Source organism: Argopecten irradians, chromosome 12, assembly GCF_041381155.1.
Source record: "Argopecten irradians isolate NY chromosome 12, Ai_NY, whole genome shotgun sequence".
Classification (NCBI taxonomy): Eukaryota; Metazoa; Mollusca; class Bivalvia; order Pectinida; family Pectinidae; genus Argopecten; species Argopecten irradians.
Window position 1 is genome coordinate 15,179,579 of NC_091145.1, and position 24,730 is coordinate 15,204,308.

The following is a 24,730-nucleotide window of genomic DNA, read 5'->3' on the forward strand; positions in this document are numbered from 1 at the left end:
CTTTTTAAATGACACCTAGAGTGTACTAGTCAGACCAATCCACAAACATTGTAACACTTAGGTATTCTAGTACTATTCAAACCTTAGTGATAGTGACTTTTATCTCTGTGAGAAAGTTGGTGCATCTTATGTAATCAAGTACATAGTAGTAACGTATCTGTTGAGTTGTCGTTGCGTAACAAGTATATTTTCAAGATTAGATCGCACCTGTTCATTTTAAATTTGTTATATGAATGTGGTCCACGTCTTAAAGGTAAAAGTTAGTATACATATTAAAGTTCATTATCACGAAAAAGAAAAACGTGGACGTTTGATAATATATCAACTGTGTTACCACGATTGTTATTTGTTGGTAACGTATCTGCCAGCATAGTTTGTGACAATGTATAAAATGAGTTAGATCGATAGTAAAAAAAAATCTAACGTCATGTACCAAATTGATACTGTACCCAAAATTGATACCCTAATGAAAAAATACCTAAAAAAATTTGTGTTGTTAACGTTTATCCTCATTTCTCCGTGGCTGATAACCAAAGATGCAATGCATTTATTTGATAATTATACTTAGTTTTATGTCACTATTTCCGTTATTTTACTCTGTAAAGATAACTTTGAAAATGATAACTCTGTCTGAAAACGTGTTAATCCTAGAAATGTGGCCGTGCGACGAATTACTATTTGTACTATAATAGTGTTTTTTTTTTCTAAGCGTGTAAGCCCTCCTCAAAGAAAATTTTTCTCAAATAATGAAATTTAAGATATAAACACTTAACAGTAAATAGAATTCAAATATAGTTGCCACTACAATATTTTTTATTATTGTCACGTGCAAATTGCTCTTTGTAAAAGCGTTATTTCTCCATCCTAATTTTTACTAAAACTGTTTACTAGATTCACAATATTTTGTAACTTTGATTGATTCATAAATTATGTTTGTAGTTTTTTTACATTGAAATTTTTTACAATCATTAAAAATAGTTAATAGTGGTCTTTTGACATATACACCACTTTGGGACTGATATAAGCCTAAGGTGCATGCACAGAGAAACTGATTTTAAATCATTTGAATATCACACAAGTCATTACGTGGTTGTTACGGGATAAGGTACAAATTAGCAACAGGTACCTGTTGTGAAAACACTTGTACAAATTTTACAGTAAAATGTTATAAACGTAGTATTCAGTATAACTCTTGTTATATAATAAACGCAACTACATCCCCTTTATAAAGTAAAATAAAAAAAGTATATATAAATTGATTTTTCTTAATTTTATACATTTTTTCTTGCTTGGGTAATCAATTTGGGTACACATCATGTGACAAAACTAGAAATCGGCCCGTTCGGAGACATGTATATTAATCGTTCTAACAATAAAAATAAGCATATGTTAATAAGAAAAAACAAAGGCATCAAGAATAAAGTTTGTATGCTCTTTTTGAAAACAAAACAGAAAAAAAAGGTTGAAGCATACCAAACAACAAATGTCATATAAGAGAAATCTCGTGTAAATTTAAGCATTTTGTGTGCCAATACTTGTCTATTCTCATTGCGTATGCTAATATATATGATATGATAGAAAAAAATGTAACATTTACCCATTTACTAAGTCAGAGATGATTTATGAAATACATTATAGCTTAGGAGGACAGTCGAAATTTGTCACGAGAGCCATATTTAATGTGATGGTGAGAAAAATCTTAATTGGTCCGAGGAACCACACTTGATTATTTTCGAAGATCAATCAACACATTTCACGTGTGAAACAAACATGATATACAAACATGATTTTTAAGTCCCGATATTGATAGAGGACACTTAATAATGGAATTTGTACATTTAGTGGAGAATGAACGAACAATAAGTTCGACATTCCTATGTACATAGTAGGCCTAACTTACCTCAATACTACACCAGACCGTCTGTATATTGAAAGCATCACAAACAAGAGTGACACAAACATCCATATAAACATTTTAAGCACAATCTCCTTGATCATCTGTGCATTCTTGCTGAGATAATCACTGAAAAGTTATGCCGATAAATTGGTTGTAGAGTGAGAATTGGTCTGTGGGTCCGAACACCTCCATTTGTTTATAATCACAGTCTAGAAAACGCTTGAATTGCTACGTTTGACTTTCGCCGCGTCATCAACTTTCAAACTGGCGTAGGGGAAGCAACTCGTATTTAAAAAAAATGAAGTATTAAAACGATTAAAATTATTTTTACACAAAAATTAACAAGTAATATATAGTTTTACGGTAATGAAGTGGTATATTTAGTTGTAGAGAATGTGCTTAAATTTTGAAGCGAGGGCGACAGCCGCCATATTGCACCATAGTAAAATTTATAGACTGGTTCCCGCCTCAGTTACCTCCCTTGCGTACGCTTCACTGAGGACCGGTAGCGAGTAGCCATCTTGAGTGAGAATTCCAACTCTAGAGTAGTGCACATCATTTCTGCGCATGATATGTCATCATGGAGACGGGTCCTTCCGTTAAGAGAAAATAACGTCATTAACGTCGTTCCTAAGAACACACTAAACTCTGTTAGCACGAAATGATTTCAAAACTTAAGATCTTATTTAATTTTGTTTATATATCGTTCAAATAAATTATTTATTCTTTACGTTAAGATCCGTCGCTTCGTGCGTAAAGGGGTTTCCCACGTCTAAAAAAATGATACCAGCGAACCGGATATGTGGATTGACTAATAAAAAAAATCATCATGGTTACCCGCTACCGGTCCCTAGTGAGCGGAGCGCAGCCTGGCGGAGAGTAGAGAACTAAGGGGAGGGAACCAGTCTATAAAATTTACTGACCCCCTATAAAGTGTTAGGGGGGTCACCACGTGACGACTCTCCGCCAATCATTTGGGGACATTTCTGTCCGAGGTGCGATAAATAGGAATATCAGGGTCTTTTAGATAAGCATTTAACAAACAGCTTTTGACAAATTGTTGTATTTTATAATTAATCTGTGAAGGAACCTTCGCGGCGTGTGTTTGGCAAGTATTCTAAAGAGAGATTTATGAGCTTTCTTTTTCATGTTTGTAGAATTTTGAAAGATATCCAAAGGCTAGCTATACAAATATCGTCATGGTTTCAGGTGGAAATTGTGATTTATCAACTCGAGGCAGTGAATTCGCACGAGACCGAAGAGTTGATAAACCACATTATCCACATTGAAAGTGGTTGATTATGAAATCTGTTTTATCATATGGTATTTACATGATGTACATTGTAAACCACTCGACATTCAAATTATCTGAGAAGGACGATGTTTTCTTAGAATCGACGATAATTATGAAAACTGGACCACAAACGACAGTACTTAATCGTGGTCACAACAAGCCATGCGAAACCAGATTTACATATACCTGTAAATACTCTTAGCCAGGAGTGTGCTTTATAATTTGTATTCGTTGCGACAGGTATGATTACAGTTCTAACTAGGGGAAGATAACTTTTTAAGATGAACTTGGTTTAACGTACCAGTGCTGTTGTCGGAAAGTACGTACATGGGCCCCGTGCTCTGTAGGGCTCCTACAAAGTCCTTACAGCCTAGGGAGTCCACCAGGTCATAGATGTCCCACTGAGCTCCCTGGGCACTCGGCCCCAGGACCAGGAAGATGACCAATAAGGGCAGCATTACATGGGAGAGCGAGGATAGCAACATACGGACCAAACAGAAGGCAGAGTCACTGGGGTCAGAGGTTACTCGGGGTAAAGGCACGATAAGACATGTGCCAGATAATGGTCACATTGATCTGGGGAGTTAATATTATAGTCTATGTGTACCGGGATTACATTGTTTACAAATTTATTTAGAAATCATTATAAATATTCTTTGATATAGCTTAACTTTAACTACATCTACAAATACTAACAATATCGGGATTGAATATAACTTGAATTTTTCTTGCTAGTTACGTATAGTGTGACTTAAAATTAAATAAATGAAATAAAATTTTAATTTTCATAACGCGGGTCGTCTTATGTTTCCCGCCGTAGTCCTATTTATGCGCGTTAGTTGACTAGCCAAATTAATCTTCAATTTCAAACATGGGTTATGCAGGGAAACTTGCATTTGTTTGGTGTTGTAATCCAATCTTAGGCCATCGATATCAATTTTATTGTTTTAAGAAACTTTAATTTTTTGTTTCGGAAAGTTAGTCGGTCTTTTGTAAACTACTCCTACACAAAGACAATGCTATTATGTAACCTTATAACACATTGGTTTGTAAATACCTTTGAATGCTTGAAAACATGACTCTATGCACTTTTGAGCTATGATCTACAGGTCAAAAGCAAATTTACAAATGACCATCAGATGTCATGAAGTTTTGTTTTATTTCTCGGTGCATGCTTAATTTTAAAAATCGGTAAAAATCCTATTCTATAATGTACTTTACGTGTATAGTACAATGTAGAATAGGATTTTTACCGATATTTTTTCGCCAATCTTCATCAGATGGTGGTCTTTCGTCCGTGGTCCGTGGTCCGTCGAAAAGTGTTCTATGGTCTCTGGAAGTGTCATGCTGATTTTGAGACTGATGGGAAAAACAATATGGCCGCCAGGCAGCCATCTTGAATTTTTGCAGTTGATGTTTGTTATCGCTATTTCTCAAGAAGTACTACACGAGTATAATTCTCAGCCTTTACATGCATGGTTTCCTTGGTTCCTAGGGTTCAGTGGCTCCAAGTATTTGCTGCTAAGTCATAGGCTGTTCCATCGACTGATATTTTTCTCTATGCAGACGTAGTAGTTTTATTTTCATGTTTTAGTTTTTTATTTGTTTTCTTTTTTAAATGACTACTTTAAATGTAAATATAAGCATTGGTTGTCACATTTTTGATATGCATTGGTCTGTAACATTGGGTGATCTAGCATACAAATGTATCTGTTATGGTGCGCTAACGCGCACCACTGGATAAGCTAGAACACCCAATGTATGATAATTACACACCATTGAATGTCAAAAATATGACAACCAAGGCTTAATTGGAGACTAATCGGGAAAACAATATGGCCACCAGGCAGCCATCTTGGATTTTGGTAGTTGAAGTTTGTTACCACTATTTCTCAGAAAGTGCTGAAGGGATTTGTCTCAAATTTTATTTGTAGGGTGGCCCTAGTTGTGCATATTTTATTTTGGGACCGATCTGCCAACAAGATGGCCGCCAAGGCGATGTTTAAATGATGAGTATCGTTATGATGCTCTGTCTGCGATGGACTATCTTTAAACTTATTAAACGGAGAGTAGAGGAGTTTTTAGGCACTGAGTTTTCGAGCTATTGCGGTCTTGTATTAGAAGTTATGAGTTCTAAATAAAAAAAAAATGCACGTGTTACGAATCTGATTTTAAAATACATATTATCATTAATACACTTTATATACCAATATAATTACTACATACATAACGTAGTGTATTAATTCATAATGGTGATTTGTATTTTAATTTTAGATTGCACGTGTTTCATGATGCAGATTTTGGTTATGAAAGCACATAACAAAATCAAAATTTGCAATTTTCACTTTACATGCATTCCTTGCTGTGCATGTACATGTAGCTGCTGGTCATCACGTGTACGTGCTCCGTCACTTTTACAATAATGTAAAATTATTTGTGAAATAATGTGTGAATTATTGTCAATGTGCTCTATGCACACATATATATGTATGTGTATACCACATCAGACATATTACATTAAAATATGTAAGTGTGTACAGTACATGTATATATATACACACGTATATATGTACATGTATATGTAAATGTATGGAAGGTCAAGATGTGGAATGGCGAGATACCAGTCACATGATATTATTTATGATTTTGAAAAATAAAGACAATATAATGATGATCAAAATCAGAGATAAATTCCCGTGTATCAATATTTCCCGTTCCAGTTTTCGTGTTGTATTTCTTTATCTAAAAACACTCTAGTTTGGAAATTTACTATCACAGTCTATTAATAACTCCATGTCATTTACCTTAAATAGGCCCCACCATCAGATTAATTATTCACCTAAAAACCTGAAGTGAAAACATTAATAACTCTGAAAAAAAATGTTTACATATAAACTACTAAAGACATAAAAAAAACATTAAAAGACGTAATAACGTATAAAAAATATTATAAATCTGTATACACCCCGTCAGGAACCTCATTGGTTTTTCCAGTTTACGAGTTACTTCCCTTATATCGTTAAAACGTAGTATGACAAGATCATGGCGACAAAAACAATGACAACTCATCAAATGGGAAGATATTGAGAGACAAGATGATGGACCGTACCTACGGGGTGGAGGGAATGAAGGAGACGGACAGTCATGTGTACTGTACCCAGGATCTACTGGGGAGGGGTGCCACGGGAGATGTATATAAAGGAATCAACAAGGTATAATATTAGAGGAAGTTCTACTTTCGTTTTGATCATTTAATTCATTGATGAACACAGAAACATATATACATAGAGATTGGCAACTCCTCCAATTTTACTATCGACAGATGTACCTCTGTATGTGCTTAGGGTTTTTTAGATAAACTCTTTAATAGTTGAATCTAAAAGAATAACTTTGATATGTTGTAAAAGTTGAGTAATTTGCAAATGGTTTGAGTTCGATTTTTGCAAGGATTTATAAGTGAGAAGGATTCGTGACTGTCTCTTTACAAGTTCTAAACACCACACGAGACGCCTATGAACCGGGAATAAAAACCGGTTTTCTCAACAAATACTCGTCTTATCAAGTCAAACGAAACACCAATGTAAAGTTTATTAAATTTTACAACGTTTATTACTTGCATTAAGGACGGAAGATTTAGAAAATATATCTTAAATTTTCGTTAAAAAGTACGACAGCTCATGAAATGACGGCACCGCTTCAGAAAGTAAGACGGTAACCCTCGCACCCGCAAGCTACATCAAAGGCTGCGCCGGCAGATATCAAAGGAAAACGGTCGTCGCCCAACGTCACGGTCAGTGCACAAACACAAAAGCTCCTATGTTGTACTCCCCCAAAACCCAGTGTGTCTTATCCTTCTCATACAGTGCACAAACACAAAAGCTCCTATGTTGTACTCCCCCAAAACCCAGTGTGTCTTATCCTTCTCATATACGTCCTTGGATTTTTGATAGAAAAAAATAACATTTTAACTTATTTATTTATAAAACAAAACGCACTTCCGGTTTTGAATGCCTGTTTTTCGAAAAACCAGGTAAAATTGCTTATTTTCGTGCTTTAAAAAATCATATTAAATAACATCAATCTGGAAAACTGATCACATCAAACCATGATATAATGTTTAAACTTTGTTTCGATCCAAAAATATTATGTTTAAAAGAATACAATTAAAAGTAGTTAACCAAGGCAAAATGCCTATAAACCGGGAGGTCCCTCTGCCTGTCAACAAAGACAAAGAAGGAGTTTCCAATCTCTATGTATATATGTTTCTGATGAACACAATGGTATATACCTTCTTGATAAATTAGTCTTGACAAAATCAAGGATTTATAAGTGAGAAGGATTCGTGTCTGTCTCTTTACACTACTAAACACCACGCAAGACGTTTATGAACCGGGAACAAAAACCGTTTTTCTCAACAAATACTTGTCTTATCGAGTCAAACGAAACACCAATGTAAAGTAAATTAAATTTCACAACGTTTATAACTTGCTTTAAAGACGGAAGATTTAGAAGAAATGTCTTAAACTATCGTTAGAAAAATACGACCGCTCATGAAATGGCAGCACGCTTCAGAAAGTAAAACGGTAACCCTCGCACCCCCATGCTACATCAAAGGCTGCGGCGGCGGATATCAAAGGAAATCAGTCGTCGCCCAACGTCACGGTCAGTGCACAAACACAAAAGCGCACAAAACTCAGTGTGACTTATCCTTCTCATATACGTCCTTGACAAAATATTAAATTATCAATTGATATAATCAAATTAGAAGTATATAGTACTATTAGATACTAAAATGTACTTTCTGTTTTATCATATTATTGAAATATATTGATATATAGGTGCTACAATTTTACAGAGTTTTATGGAATCATATTTTATAAAAAATGCTTATATCCTGTTCGTATAAATTTAGACCGACAAATATTTAATTCTTTGCCATATAGGTACAATGTATTTATATGATAGTGTCAGGTGATGTATGATTACATGTATATTGAAATCCTCATAATTCAGGGAAATTAGCTAGGAATACATAGTATGAAGCCGACATACAATATAATTATCCATACATTTAGAAATTATTACATGATTATTTTAAGTGATATTACACTAATAATGTATGCACCGTATCAGCTGCAGGGTATAGATATCAGCCAGAGGGATGAAGACCCGAGGGCTGATTAGGGGACGTGTGATATCAATATGGTCATTGTCATAAACTTTTTATTATATGTTTTTTGTCTGAAAGAAATGAATTTACATCATTATATTGTCAATGTAACACATTTAGATAAAATCATAACAAGTCATATCTCATTGACTACATGATATTCATAAAATGTTACTATAATTTTTTTAGAAAACCATACATTTATAAACTACAAAAATGTAATGTAGAGACATTATACAGAAAGGTCTAAAACAGAAAGAGAGAAAAAAATGATCTAAATTGATTTTTATATAGAGTTTTGAAGATTTTCTCACTTTTAAGAAGAAATAAATTGTCAGGGTTTCACAGTACAGAATGAATAAAGATAATAAATTCAACAAAACAAAACAAAACAAAATTGCTGTGGATAATATGACATTTGAAATGTTAATTTATCACAATTTTAATTGTCACTCCTATTACTGTTGTTTTTTGTACAGGCTAAACAGCATTACTGTTATCTAACCAATTTATAAAATTCAACTACATGAACTGTAAAATGTCTGTACTGGGGTAGTAGGGTGAGGTGATACTCAGACTAATGGTAGGTCGGGATCACCAGGTACTGGCACTCAAATATTAATTGTCATTTTTTTTGCTGATTTTGGAATGGTAAGGTGGTCTATATGATATGCTTGTGTTTTAGAATTGAAAATATTCGATGATTTTAAAATGAATGTAAATGTCTTTGTATTGTTTTAGCACACAGGTGAAGTGGTGGCATTGAAGATGTTTGAGACAAAGTTCACATCACATGTCCAGAGAGAGGTTGAGGCCCTTGTGAAACTCCAACACCCAAACATTGTCAGATTCATGCACTGTGAAAAAGATGTAAGTATTAGCAGAAGATAAGTTTTTAAAAAAAAATCTCTGCAGACTGAACTTTTAGGGTGATAAAGCATATAATATTGTGTTTTTCTGATAAACAATATCTGTTATATAAAGCTTATAATATTGTGTTTTCTGATAAAAAATATCTGTTATATTTAGCTAAATAATCATCCACAATATAACATTTTATATTTGTACAAATAATAGATGTTGCAGCTTGCCATGTACATATAAAAGTTGTGCATGTGCACAATATGAATTAAATTTAACAAAAATTCTGATATACCTGTCAATACCTATTTTATTTTCACCTGTGCTTCAGTGCATGACAAGACGCAATGTATTGGTGATGGAACTCTGTGAGAAGGGAAGTCTACTAGACCTTCTTAAAGAACCTGAGAATGGATTTGGAATGGAGGAAGATGAATTTCTCAGAGTCTTTACACATTTAGGTAAATCTACATCCTAAAACAATTAAAACTGTTTATAGAATCAAGAAAATATGTCATTGCTTTAAGTTCATTTTAGATGATAATTAAATAACATTCATTTTACACTGACAACTTGTGTAATTGCACAAATTTTCTGTGCTAAAATAACATTTGTAGTTGCAGTTGCATATGACATTGATATAGACAGTTTTAAAATTGTACTTACAAAAATGTATGTTTGATTCTTAAATATTTCTCTTAATGTAATACTGAACTGAGTTAAGCCATGGATTTTTAAATAAGTTTGATATATGATAAATGTTTTTGAAAAAAAACCATGTTTTTATTTCAGTAAATGGTACAAAACATTTGAGATGTCAAGGATTTTCACACCGAGATATCAAGCCTGGTAATGTGTTAATCTTCACAGACGATGACGGCAGGTAAATCTTACATTATCACATATTACATAATTTTAGATATGCTCTGATTTTTCACTAGCTAATACATGGTCAAGTAACATTCAATATATATATATAGCATATTGACTCGGTGATTCCATTTTTAGAAACTTTGAGTCAATATTCCTTTGCAAACTTCATTGCCAAAAATGCAGCGTTCTTCAGGGTGGCATTCTTGGACCAATGCTTTTCTTGTAATTGATAAACACATTAGAGATTGTTTTTGACATTTGTTAGAGAAACAGCCATCTAATATAAAAATTAAGAACCTTTGTTTCGGTCCATATGGTGTTATATCGCCCGTGTAGAATTTAAAATAATGACCTTGGGCTTTATATGCATTTGTTTTACGAATAAGTTGAAAATAACAAAGATGCGAAATATTGGTTACACAAAATTGAATTGTTAACAGTAAAGTAGTGTAAGAAGTGAAGACATATATTAAAGAAATACTCTAACCTTTTATAGATGTAAAATGCTCTTAAAATAGTAACTACCATATTCGACCCAATAAGTGCTCAGGGCGTTTTAAAAAAATGAAAAAATGAAAAGGGGCATTAAGACGAAATTATTGCAAACCCATACAGTTTTGATAGTTTTGGTCTTATGTCTGTGCATTGAAATGAGGCCTCAGTCAGGGGAGGGGCGCTTACAGGGACATGGGGGCTTATTGGGTCGAATACGGTAATATTGATTTAAATACATGTATTGATAAATATAACGAGGTTATCATAATCAATTAAAGAATATCAATCACAACAGCTTTAGAGTATGTTAGTGTAATTTATTATAAATGTAATAACCTAGGTTAACGTTATTCTTAGATACATGTTTGTGTATTATTACTTACCAGCAATGTGTACAAGCTGTCAGACTTTGGTACAGCTAAGCCCCTAGGGGACCAAGACTGTTTCATGTCCCTGGTCGGCACGGAGGAATATCTGGTGAGTCATCACTTATATATGACTACTTCACAGAAACTTAACACTCTAAATTAGGATCCATATTTATCTGTATTGTTGAATTTCTGTTTATTAGTTTCTCCCGTCTCGCTATCCTCTTTACTGTTACACTATGGAACTCAGTCTGTAATCCCAATACTTATGAGCATATCCTCGCATCCCTCTCACAGCCTGTTTACAAAGCCTTACTCAGTACTTTTACTTTCTCTCTTTCTCTACCGTCCATGTTTCATGTCGCAGTCAAAAATAAGCTGATATTAAATTGTTTCTGAGTGCAAAAAAAATAAAATGATTGTATTCTATGCCATTTAGGTTGTTGTTAATGTGACCTTACAACTTACCCTACATCTCTAGGTAGCGAAACCTACCTGGGACAGTTGCCAGGTACCAACCGAAGGTTGGTGGTCTTTCTCTAAGTACTTTGGACCTCATCTAAACCAGACATTTCTTTTTATAAATCTATCTGTAAATAGGACATTTAATGGAATCAAGCTGAGCTGTGATATAAGTACTGTTTAAGTGTAACTTAGTATCATCAGTTTTCCTAACCCCTCTTATTTCAAAATTATCAATTAATAATCTTTTTGAAATTATTTCATTTTCAGCATCCAGACATCTATAAGGCGGCATTCATAGACAACCGTAACTGCCAGGGATTTGACATCTCAGCAGACATGTGGAGTCTAGGGGTGACACTTTTCCATGCTGCTACGGGAAACGTTCCATTCCATGCTTATGGTGGACGCTTTGATAAAGCAAAAATGTGAGTGTCAGTTATCGATTACTTTCCACAAATACATCATACAGTTACCTGTTACCTTTCATCATTTAGCTTCTAGATCTGTGTCCACTCATTTCACTAGTGTGAATTTGATGTCATACCATTTTCAGAAATTATTTAGTCAACTTGTGAGATTCTGACCTGTAGTTTTGGTAGAGTTAGTTCCCCTATGTTGATAAAAATCACTACTTTCTATGCACTACCTGTAACCCATGTTATTTGATTAACTTAAAACTTTAGGTACACATTATAAAAATCAGGTTTAATTTCAGGTACGAGATTTTGTCAAACAAAGCCAGAGGTGTGATATCTGGCCAGCAACTCGTTAGTGGGGGCCCCATACAGTGGAGCAGTGAGTTACCCACTACCTGTAAGCTCTCCAGGTAAGCTTTAGTCAACATTACCTGACATGTTTATCAGGTAAAAACACCTTTGAACTGTCCATGTATAAGTCAACTTCTTTGAAAAAAAAGGGGCGCTAGTGGCTGTGTTGATAAGATGTCTCGACATATGACCACAAGCCAGTTACCTGTGGGTCGCGAGTTCAAATCCCATGTTGGGCAGTTGCCAGGTACTGACCAATGGTTAGTGTTTTTGCTCCGGGTACTCCGGCTTTCCTCCACCAACAAAACCTGGCACGTCCATACAAGACCCTGACTTTTAGTTGGACGTTAAACTAATAAAACCCAAACCCACTCTTTGAAACACATGTAGGTATGATACATTTAAAACTCTCCAAGCATCAATACGTCAACTTGATCAATATATACCTGTTTATTAGTAAAAAGTACTTGTTAATTAGTAATAAATACCTGTTAATTAGTAATAAATACCTGTTAATTAGTAATAAATCCTTTTTAATTATAGTAAATACCTTTCAATTAGCTCATCTAGTCTATATTAGTTTACTTATACAATCAATAAGATATCTACATATCTATATTTATTTGGTTGGGCAAAACCTACCTTTAAGATTAAAAAAAAATCTTCAAACCTTTTATTACGATATGTTTATTTGGCCTTTGTTTATTGATAACATAATAATTTTTCATAAATCATCGGTTCATAATGTTATAATGCATCTCTGTCAATGGCAATATATGAAATTACAACACTAGACAAATGTAAGGTTCCCTGTATAAATCTTATGTTAAAATAGAAGGTTCGTTTCTCTGTTATGCAGCATGAAATAGTGATAGTAATTAGGATGATGCCACAAAATACAAGACAACCCACGTGATGGAAATAAATTTATTATACCGCAGTCTCCCAAAACATGCACGTCGCACAACATACACGCAACACACCGCATACATGGGAGGCCGTCCTTACATGACCATAGCTGTTAATAGGACGTTAATTAATCAAACAAATAAAAAAAAAAAAGATCATTTATATTTTTTGAAGTATTATTAGTTAGCTTTTAATGCTCTACAAAAATATTTTTTGTTTTTTCACATTTTGAAAATTAAAAGCCATTTAGGCATGTACCTAGCTAGCTGTAACAAAAATCTGATGATAACACACTGATGATTTCTCTGTTTAAGGCCTTTAAGAGACCGTGTTAGGGACATCCTTACCCGAATGTTCGACAGTGCAAAGGATACATCCTGGGGATTTGATCAATTCTTTGACTGTGCTGATGCACTGGTTGACGCCAGTATTCAACAGCTGCATGTTTTCTCCACTCTCAACGGCCAGCACTATCTCATGTTTCTGAACAAGGACTCAAGGTAATCATTTAAGGATTGCAGACAAATAAAGCATAACCTCGCTAACGCACGTTATTCAATTTGTCAGGAATCCTGGGATAATTATAGGACAATAAATCCATCAAGAAGGCAGTTTATTTTTGTTTCATTTTATCTTAATTTTCTAACCAATCTGTAATGCACACTGTAACCAAATCAACATACAATGTGTGAATATGGATGCATATATATGATGATTGAGATCCATAAAAGCACCGAAAAACTTTCGGGTAATATCGTAAATGTAGAGCACTTTAAATGTTTTTTTCTATGACAAAAGATAGCAAGTCATAGACCATACAACTTTAACAGTAATTGCTTTAACATTATAAAATCATATGAATTATTCGTTTTTTTTTGTAAAATCAGATACAAAGCCATATCAGAGGAGGTTAAACAACTTCAGAAACTGGCTACAGATGACCAGGTGATGCTTTGTGAGAATGGGGACATACTTGGCACAGTAACACAGAACACACCTATCTCTCGCTACCCACACACCTCCAGGGCAGATCCTCTAGTCCTCATGCCTGCTAAGGCTGATGAGAGCATCTCACATGTGTTTAAACTGGAAGGTTTTGGGAAGGTCATTGAGAGTAAGTCTATTTTTAACATACCATGGAACTTTTAACTTCTGTAGTTTTCTCTTTGTGGCATTGTTTACTAACTTATAATTGATTTCAAAATACCTGAAGCATTTTAACATATGATAAACTATCATTTAGGTTTGATGCAGTGTAAATATGCTGAAATTAAAATATATGTTTATCATTTGATTATTTAAGTATAAAATAACTGCTTTCGAATTACTCTTTATACGTTACCTGAGACAAAGTCATTCACCGTTCGTAAACCTTTCATTCAAATGACTTCTTCTCAATAACAGAAAGGCCCAGGGTAATCATATTGGCAATGTAACATGGTTGGATGAAGTGTTACCCAGTTTGGTCAATGAATGACCTTGGCCTTCATTCAAGGTCACAGTGGGTACAAAAGGATATTGAAATAACATCATGTGTTTAATTAAGAGCCCTAGAAAATTCATATTAAAGCTGTATCATGCTGGGATAAAGAACTATTATCTTTCTTCAAATGACATTAACCTTCAATTAAAGATACAGGCTAAAATCCTTAAACAATTTCTTGTCTAGTAAGTAACAGTCCTAAAGACCTGATATTGGGTCTGTATCAAACTGGGATGAAATGCATTAGTTTGTTGAAATAATTGACATTGAGTATCATTCAAGGTCAGTGGGGTGAAATAGACTAAAATCTTTAAACAACTTCTTGTCAATGACTCAGAGCCTATATTGGGCCTGTAGAATGTTGAGATAATACCACGTTTGTTCAAATGAATGACCTTGACCTGCATTCAAGAGATTCACTATGTTTTTTATGGTAATAAGCTATGATTTTTTCTAGTGTGTATTAATTAAGGTTCACATACTTTGTATTTACTGTCAGCTCCCTGCCCTGCCTTCCCGCTCACTGTTAACACAGACCAAGACTACAGACTGGCCAAAAGGATGTGTGAGGTCATCCATCTGTCCAGGAAGATGGTTCATTCAGCCGTCCTCTCACAGAAACTTTTCACTCGCACCATCGTGAGACATGGGTAAGTTTATTCAAATGAGGCATACTTCAAAACCATGACTCAGCTGTCATCCCTCAGAAAGCTATCTCCTACACATTATTGGATACGAGTATGCTGTTTCAAAGAATAATTCTTCAAATCTACGACTCAGCCATCATCTCTCAAGGTGTTCTTCTACATATCGCATGACAGTGGTCAGTTTGTTCAACTGAAGCATTCTTCTCTCCTGAAACTTTAAACTTTCACGTGTATCTTGGTCAGACATGAGATACTGAAATGGTTTGCTCAACTGAAACTTTCTTCAAAACCATTTATCCAAGCATTCATTCCCAAAAACATTGCCACCCACAATATTGCTAGCTATATGTAAGTTCTTTCAAGGGAAGCATTCTTCAAAACCATCACTGGCGAAATAATCATTACTCGACACGGGTTATTGCACTTACCTGAGTAATGTTGTAGAGTCATGGTGCCACTCTTTATTACACCCAATCCTCTTGATTTCAGTTCAATGTTTGACGAGAAGCTTCGCCAGCACAGCAGAGATTTTGACTTCATCTGGGAGAGATTTGATGACGTATCCAGTTTCACTACAGATGAGATGAAGAAGCATGCACAAGGATTTGCATGTGTATCAAAAGATGGAGAGGTTATTGATGACAATTTTGACAATGTGAGTGTAATTTATTTGTTGTTTTAAACACTGTTACACATCTACTAGTGTTTTCCACTTGTTTTGACACATTCAAAAGACCTGCCATAGATATTAATTTGAAAAAGTACCTTGTCTTTACCTCAACTTACTTGCATTCTTTCTGACTACATTAAATATCTACATTCTCTCTGATTAAATTTTATTGTTTGCCCTGACTTTAATTACCGAACTTCCTCATTTCAGATTCGTGATAAACTCCAGACATGTGGAAAGCGTCTGAAGAACGTCCATGATGAATATGAGGCTGCTAAGGAGGCATGGAGTATATCTGATAGTACTGTCATACAGAACCAGCGATGGTAAGTACTCTTCTCATACTTTATAATCTAATTTATCTACAACAGTAATTATCATAAACAAAACATATGTCCTATATAGCGATGTCAGATGTGGACACAAATAAGAATGAACCAGATACAGACTGACTAAAATTCCCTGCATGACAGATAATATCCATGAAACTTATTGAGAGTAGCAGTCAAATAAAACCAATGATAAACGTATTTATCATTGGCCTTCGTCGAATGAAACTGATGAAAAACATATTCAGTTTTGTTCTCTGTCAACATAAATAGAACAAACGCCAGAGTTAAGAAAAGATTGATCGAGAGTTTTTTTTTATGAAAACTTATGAAAGATTGGTATATAAACATACGTAGACGATTGTTGATGAAATTTCTAGAGTTCAATGTTTATTGAGATGTGTTGCTTGTCTTCTAATACAAATAAAAGGTGGATTCAGAGTTGAGGAAGGGTTTATCAAAAGTTACTGTATAAAATATTACTTGATGCTTATAGAAGAGGTATTTGAGGTGGCTTAGAGACTGGTGACTAACCAACGAAAGTTTTTCATTGGTAATATTAAATATATATTGAAAGATGTGACCTTTAATCTAAAATGGAGAAAGTGTGGTTGCAGGGATGGCAATGATTAAATGAATATTATTCCGTGAGAGTTTGGAATTGGAGAATGAAGGCCAACCAATGAAGACATATGTAATAGTTGTTGCTTTACAAATGAAGCCCATGGAATATGTAGAACAATGTGTGCCCGGTGGTATTCAACTGAAAAAGAGTGCTTGTACAGATATGATTGGTTGAATGTCGTTGCCTTACGACTGAAAAGAGCTATGAAAGAGCTATTTGAGAAGTTGTTCCTGGTGACTTGAGAGGTATAAGCCTGTCAAAGAAACCCAGTTAAGGGATATTTAGAATTGAGTATTGCAGAGTTGATCGAGAGCTTTCGCCTGTTTTAGATTTGAGAAGGGTGGCGGGAAAGTATATATTGATACTTGATAACTAAAACCCTTGAAAATTCAGAGTTATTACTTCAACAACACTAAACAAGACTGTTTCAAAGTTGAGATGAATATTGAGTGTAGTTGTTTGATGGCTAGAGCCACTAGAGCTATTTGAGATGGCTTATTGACTTAAACTGATGAACAGATTATTACGATTTGCAGTTTGTCGATCGAAACCAATAAACGGTAGTCTATAGAATTGAAAAGTTGTTTTAGAGAGTTCACGTATAGCAACTTGTACCCATGAAATCGATGTTTGCAACTTCTGGCTTAGAGAAATGAAAGACTTGTTGCGTAGCGACGTAAACTCCACTGGAGCCTGGTTTAAATATCTGGCCGATTGAGTGTTGTTCCTTGTTGACCATTATAACCATTGAAAGGCTTATTGGTATTAATGAAGGACTGTATGAGAGTTAACATGGGCTGTGGTCTATAAGCTCATCTGGCCCAAAGTATAAATCTTAACTCTGATAGTCCTGGGCTAGGAGGGTCGGGGTCCAAATAGAGTTAAATCATTTAAATAGCTATTAGTCATAGAGTTTTGTATTAGATTGTAACCAAATTTGGACAGAAACGTCTTTGGACAAAGGGGATAGGGTTTGTATCAATTGACTCTAGCACCCATGGGGCAATAGAGTCGGGGCTTACAGGGAATTTAAAAAGGAATTTTTAAAGGAATCTTTGCCATGTAAGTAATACAGGTCCGCTGGGCCTCTTGTTGATTTGTGAGAGCTAGAAGATTTACAAGGTCTGGATATCAATGCTGCTAAAACCATTAAAGCTTTTTTTAGATTTGAGGTTCAGAGAGACTGAAGCTCAACCAATGAAGAGCTGTGTGAAAGTTCTTGTCGAATATTTGGGTCCCATTAAATCAGTTTAAAGAGTTGTGACCTATCTATTTAAAATAGCTTGTTCAAAAGTGTTGAAAGTTATTGGCGACCCCAAGCTGTGAGAGAGTTATGGGCTATCGACTAAACCCAACGCTAAGAGAACCCGAGTTATAGTTTAGAAGGGTTAATAACATGTTTTGAATTTAAAATCAATAAATATCTATTATAAGAGTTGTTACGTGGTAACAATCAATGAATAAAAGTGTTGTTACGTCGCGACTGAAATCAAAGACATGCTGATGGAGAGATCTATAAAGACTGATTAATATTTGTTGCTCTCAAATAAACTCATATATTGCTATTTGTGAGTTGGATGTATTTGTGTCGCTATGTGAAAATGTAATTAAATGGTGTAAATTTAAGCTTAACAGTGCTTAACTAAATTACTTGATTATACAGTCCTATCCAGTAACCGTATAACATTTTCTATCAGGGAGGGAAAATCAGACAGAATAGTTGATCTGAGCATTGCACGTCTTCAGAAGTTCAGAGACTACAGAAGTAAACACCGTCTAACGTATCACGAACAGAAAATGTTCGCATTTGACAGGTAAGATGCTCGGGTTTCATCAATGAGAACATTTTCACATGACAGATCAAATTTGAGCCTTTTTTTATTTAAATAAAATAATAAGAGATAAGTGCTACATGTAAACATGTAATGAAATAAATGGTACCAGTTAAGCTCTGTTTGATAGAACTGTTAATGTTGGCTATATATCTAGTATTGACTGTTGCAATGATAAATCAATTGACCTTCATATTTGTCCTTGGGTTTTAGAAAGGCAATGGAAGATCTCCACAAGAAAGCACTGAATGGCTTTGAGGACAGCCGGAGAAGTTTGGAAGAAACACACCTCAAGTTCATCGTATGGCACAGGTTGTGATTTTAATCTTGCTGAATCTCAAGTAATTTCCAAAGAAATTCAAGCAAGCTTGAACCTTTGATAATTTCAGTCTATCATCTTGAAATAGTTGGTGTTCATTTTATTACGTGGCTGTCCTTCCATCCATAAACAAGTCTGGTGAAATACTGAAAGGATCTTTCCCGAATTCCATATTTAAGTTTCTATTGGTCCCTAACTGAACATTGTGATTGTGTACCCACTAGAGAAGAACGATGACATAGCAATTTATGTTGCTACGCCACTAATCAATGTGCACATGTGATTATATATATATAAGTAGCTTACTTGTACCGAATGCAGTTTTCAGACTGGAAAATAACATGTCTTACAGTCATGATCAATTTTGACCATTGCGTTTGTTTTTGCCATTTCTTAAATTTAACAAATTATTGACTCTCACCATAAGCTTGTTAGCGATGGTTCACATTGTATTTCTTGGCTAATCATCACTTTATAATACTTGAATTAATTTTTCAAAATATTCTAGCTTCAAATAAGCAAATAAACCTTTGATAATTCATTTTGCAGACATTACACAGGATTTTCACAGAGCATCAAGGGACTTAGCGCACAGCTAGAAGACCTGCGCTCATCCATTGGAGATCTTGTGAAAATTCTCAAGGTATTGTAACTGAAAATAATTTGTGGAATAAAAAATACCAGTGATCAGAATTGACAAATCCATTGATAATATTTTAAAAAACACTTTATTGTTTGATTATTGATTCGTTGTCATGTTGTACAGGGCGTGCCCGAGACTCTGCCCCCACCGCAGAAGCCTATATCAATGATCAGGAAAACATTGGCACATGACATGAAAACTGGGTGAGTGGGAGTTAAACATTATATCTAAATTGTTCTTAAATTTATTCCTGCTAGTTTTTATAGCAGTTTGACATACTTTTTGGATGTTATCCAAAGTGTGTTAAACATTGGCGTACTTCATGCTGCAGTGTCCATATGCCATTTACAGTTGGAAAGTAATTGAAGAACCCTAGTATAAATAAAAGGATTGAATTTTAAAAATGTGCACTGACAAAATATTAGTCTGGTGAGAATACCATTGAGGATTAAAGATAAAATTTGAAAAACGCACACTTGATGTTTTCGTGATTTTTATTACAGAAAGTTTGTTTTGTTTTGTAGTGTTGATGGTTTTGGAAAAGAATTGACTGAGAACCAATCTTTGGTAGAGGAAACCCGTGAACAAATAAAAAGGTAAACCTAATTCATGTTTCTCTATTTGAATGTAAAGTTGACATATGATTGTTACCTTGGAAAGTAAACTGTATGGTATAGGTTGACTTTTGCGTGTTACGTTTGTGTCGTTGTAGTATGAATCGTTATCGCCTCAACGATTGTCGTCAATTCAAAAGAATTTTCAAATTTATCAAGTAAAGTTGGTTTCATATCTGTAATCGAAACTAAGACGCTGCGAAAACACGTGTATTTACAGTATAAACATTTAATACTGTTTAGAAGTTGTAATTGATATATGGAATTTATCAGTTTTTGAAAAGATCGAGATATTAGTAGCGTAAAACTGAAAGCAAACGATTTGGTCGTATTCAACAAAATGGCTGGATTGTGACTCTTAGTGATAAGTAAACACCAGTACAAAAGTTGTTCAAAATTGTTTTATCTTATTCGTTTAATTAGCCAAAATAAGATCAGTTTCTTTACTTTATATTAAGATTATGCATGTTAATAAGGTGTTTTGGAAATTGTTTAGAATTAACAATTGTGTTTATCCTTAACCCTCCATTTTGTTCAGCTCATTTGCCGAATTGTCGTTTTTGACTCCAAATATAGTTTAACAGCTTTGATGTGAAAATGTTCAAAACCACGACGCCATTTTAACTGTTAAACATGATATCACGTTTCTAACGTTTTGTTGAACTGTTTCAGTATGTCCGATCTTCTAAAGAACATGAATGATGAACTACCAGCTGTGATCGACCCCGGCCTGACTAACACGTGATTGATCATGACATTAACTGTTCAAAGTGAGGCACAACCAGAGGAATAATACAAGGCAAACGGAAACTCCACAAAACTTCTCAGGAGAACTAAAAACAAACAATATTGATGCGTGAAAAATAAGGCTTTAGCCAATCAAACAAGGATGTGTTTCGTATTGTAAACATTACAAGGGCCTGTGTTTAGTTGTTATTCAGGAAATGGTATATTTCCTTTACTAGCTCTACTTTCTTACATATCAAATAATATACGGATCTAAATGGTAATCACTGAATCGTTACCTTGCTTTCCTACTATCATTCCATACTATTTGTCAAATTATATCTATGAAATTGTTGTAATGATTAATTCATTAACTACTAGTACTGTATAGTTACTTTTATTTGTGCTAGGTTAAATTTCATTATTTTCTCGACCAAGTCATTTTCCTCGAACATATAAGATGCAAATGATGACAAGTATATTAAGTTTAAAATACATCAAAGAGAAGTCTGCGAACCCGCAGAATTCAATTTCAATAACTGTGTCTAATGCTCGTCAAAACTGATGATATAACAATTAGTTTTAACTTGCATCAGACTGCCTTGATGATATGGTTTTGTTAGCAGCACCTTTGTGCGTGCTTTGTACCCTGGCATAAAATGTCATTTATTTGTATATGTAGTAGCTAGAACACACAACATAGTTTATAAATAGTTTAAGTATATTATCTCTTACAAGTATTGTAAGTGGGAAACAAAAGAAATACAAATAAAAAAAGAAAATATGAATGTGTATAAAATGTTACCGGAATGCCTATTTTGTTGAATAAAGTAGTTAATTAGACATGTCAACAGCGTATGAACGCACATACGTAAACGTAAAAAGCTTGTGAATAGTGTTAGTGAATTATGTTAATAAGAGGAGTTGATAATGTTAACGTGAATAGTCGGGCAAAGAAAACCAGACTAAATGCGTTCATTGGCCTTCCAAACGTCTTTACATACCAAAACGACGGTCAGGTCCTGCTTTTACCATTAGAATTATGGAAAAGCCCCCTGTCTAAAAGCACAGTTCTAAAAATAAATTCGTTCAACTCTTTGAAAACGAGGTTGTGTGGAGTTGTCATCATGTACATAGGACGTTTTAGGATTCCTGTAATATGAAAAAAAATCGCATGTAAAGCGAAATTGATGGGAAATGTTATTTTTTCTATTTCATAAGAAATTATACCGGATATCTTAACATCGTCTTACCGACTTTAGCCTTCCTTTGCCCGACTATTCACTGTAAACGTATTATATACAATGTATTGATAAGTTTTCTGTTTTCCCAAATTTTGTTGTTTAACATAATAATAACAAGCGTGAACATAAAATCTGCTGTAAAGAATCTAATAGGACTAAATCAATAAGCATGATAGACAATTTCAGTTGCCATAGCAACAACCACTGGAATAAAAGAACAACAATGTGTATGTTTACAACATTTGGACATGAATATACTTTACGGAAGGTATCGATTAATGATACATATGTATACAGTCCAAATGTTTCTTATTAATGTAATGCCCAGTTTTTGCGGCGATGTGTGTCATTATTATGGGTATGTTTCCATACTTTGATTATCTTTTATGAAGTATTGTAAACGTAGATTTTTAAAATTATGAAACTATTGCTGAAGAAAATTAATTACATCTGATATTTGTGATTAAGCCATTTTATTGTCTCGTTTGGGACCACATTATTGCAATGTCCGTTATGATTTTGTGACTTTTATTGTTAAATAAATAAATTACTACTACTAATATTTTCGTGTTATTACCAGATCCTGTGTTATAATGGATTGAAAACAATGAATCCCTTCTAAATAACCGAACCCAAATAAGCTTCACACTTTTTTTCTCTGCATTACATGAATACATGAATTATATTGACGTCAATTATCAATAAGAGAATGTTTCACAATAGGTTTTGACTCCATGCAACCTGAAATTGACATTTTATGCAATCATCGTCATTCTCAGTCTGAATAATTTCACTCGTTCTATATTACTAGACTATTTACCAGAATCTGTATATATATCAAAACTTTTAATGCGCATGCGTGCAAGCATTAAAGACACCTGCTATCCCTATACCTTGGCATGTATTAATATATATATCACTAGTGCTATTGCTGATTCACTAGGAATATTCGATACCAGAGGCATCACCATGGGCCTAGTGGAACATATACACCCGTATCTAGCAGAGGTTGACTATAAAGACCCTACCAATAAGATGTTATGTATTGGAATATCCATAGTTATCTTCTGTATCTTATATATATTATCTGCTGTCGCTTTCTGGCTCTTGTCGCGGACTTACCGATGTCTTTCACCGATGAAAAAAGTACACTGGAACATGTATATTGTTCGGTCATTCTTTGGATTTCATTGTACTGTGTTCGGAGCTTGGGCATTGTTCGGTGACCACGACCTTTGGAAATTTCTGGCGATTTCCACCAACCCAACCAGTTCGTATGCTATATTAACCGGAACGGGATTTTTCTTCTTTGAATGTGGATCATTGGTAGTGTCTGGAATGTACAAGAACATTGATGTCATGCTTAATGTGCATCATTGGTATGCCCTGTTCGGTTTTTGTCTACTGGCAGCTTACGATGTGGTACATTATATTGGCTTACTCTTTCTTCTTCTGGAGATGAGCGCGCCATTTTCTGGAATTTGTTGGATCCTCATGAAAGCCGGTAAAGGGCACACGTTACTTTGGAAAGCAAACCAGTATCTGTTGGTGCACGTTTTCCATATCAGGTCCATGATCGACTATTATATATTTTACTTGGTGTGCTTTAGAGCTGAAGAAATTCTGTCTGCTGTGTCTGTCTTTACATTTAGTGTGTTAGTAGTGGGGACAATACTCTTTACATTTGTAATGACACCCTATTGGGTATACAAACGAACGCAGCAACTGACCACCGTAGCCGACTGGAGTTTCACCGAGGTATCTAATAAACAAACGGAAATGAACGGAAATCGTGAAAAAAAATCATAACGCCATTTTTTCCATTGTTGAGTCGAACGTCAAAAAAACTTAAAAGAAAGAAACAAAAATGTGTTAAGAGTATTCGTTAAGGAGTCCTTACTAAAACAATGTTCTCCTCCGTCGACTTTTATTTTAAAAACAAAGTCACATACACAAGGCGATTGCCCTATTCAGCAATATTATGTAAATTTTATATAAGCAGTGAGTTTAGAAGGGTGTTCTGCGACACTGTTCAACATGAACTATTCGTGGTTAGCGGAGGATGAATGAACTATTCGTGGATACTTTTTTCGTGGTTAGCGGAGGATGAATGAACTATTCGTGGATACTTTTTTAATGGTTAGCGGAGGATGAATGAACTATTCGTGGATACTTTTTTTTCTTGGTTAGCGGATGATTAATGAACTCTTCATGGATACTATTTTTTCGTTGTTAGCTGATGATTAATGAACTATTCATGGATACTTTTTTCGTTGTTAGCGGATGATTAATGAACTATTCATGGATACCTTTTTTCGTGGTTATTTCGTGTTATACAGTATTATTCCAATGCAAAATGTAAACAGATTGGTTACTTTGTTTTAATTAACAATTGGGAATGGTGTGTCTAAAACGACTGATTTACGATTCTCTATCAGAACATGTATCACTACAGACTCAATGTACATATCACTTGGAAGGGAAAAGGGTATTAACGAA

General features: G+C 34.4%; 1 protein-coding gene across 1 annotated transcript; it reads left to right on the forward strand.

The window, feature by feature from the left end:
- The first annotated feature begins 6,189 nt into the window (after positions 1–6,189).
- Positions 6,190–22,787, forward strand: LOC138304714 (inhibitor of nuclear factor kappa-B kinase subunit epsilon-like). Its single transcript, XM_069244953.1, has 18 exons — positions 6,190–6,403; positions 9,103–9,231; positions 9,554–9,683; positions 10,015–10,105; positions 10,977–11,067; positions 11,691–11,848; positions 12,139–12,249; positions 13,414–13,599; positions 13,987–14,213; positions 15,082–15,232; positions 15,719–15,884; positions 16,110–16,225; positions 18,551–18,667; positions 18,899–18,997; positions 19,554–19,647; positions 19,771–19,850; positions 20,172–20,243; positions 20,934–22,787. Exons 1-18 carry the CDS (start codon positions 6,287–6,289, stop codon positions 21,004–21,006), a joined length of 2,208 nt encoding a protein of 735 aa, XP_069101054.1. The 5' UTR covers positions 6,190–6,286; the 3' UTR covers positions 21,007–22,787.
- Positions 22,788–24,730: the final 1,943 nt, after the last annotated feature.

What these genes read in the sequence shown, in the direction of transcription:
- LOC138304714 (XM_069244953.1), top strand. Translation starts at nt 6,287, where the DNA reads ATGATGGACCGTACCTACGGGGTGGAGGGAATGAAGGAGACGGACAGT. An exon ending in TTTTGGGAAGGTCATTGAGA is followed by an intron (nt 14,214 to 15,081) that starts GTAAGTCTATTT and finishes ATTTACTGTCAG; the next exon opens with CTCCCTGCCCTGCCTTCCCG. An exon ending in AAGTTCATCGTATGGCACAG is followed by an intron (nt 18,998 to 19,553) that starts GTTGTGATTTTA and finishes TTCATTTTGCAG; the next exon opens with ACATTACACAGGATTTTCAC.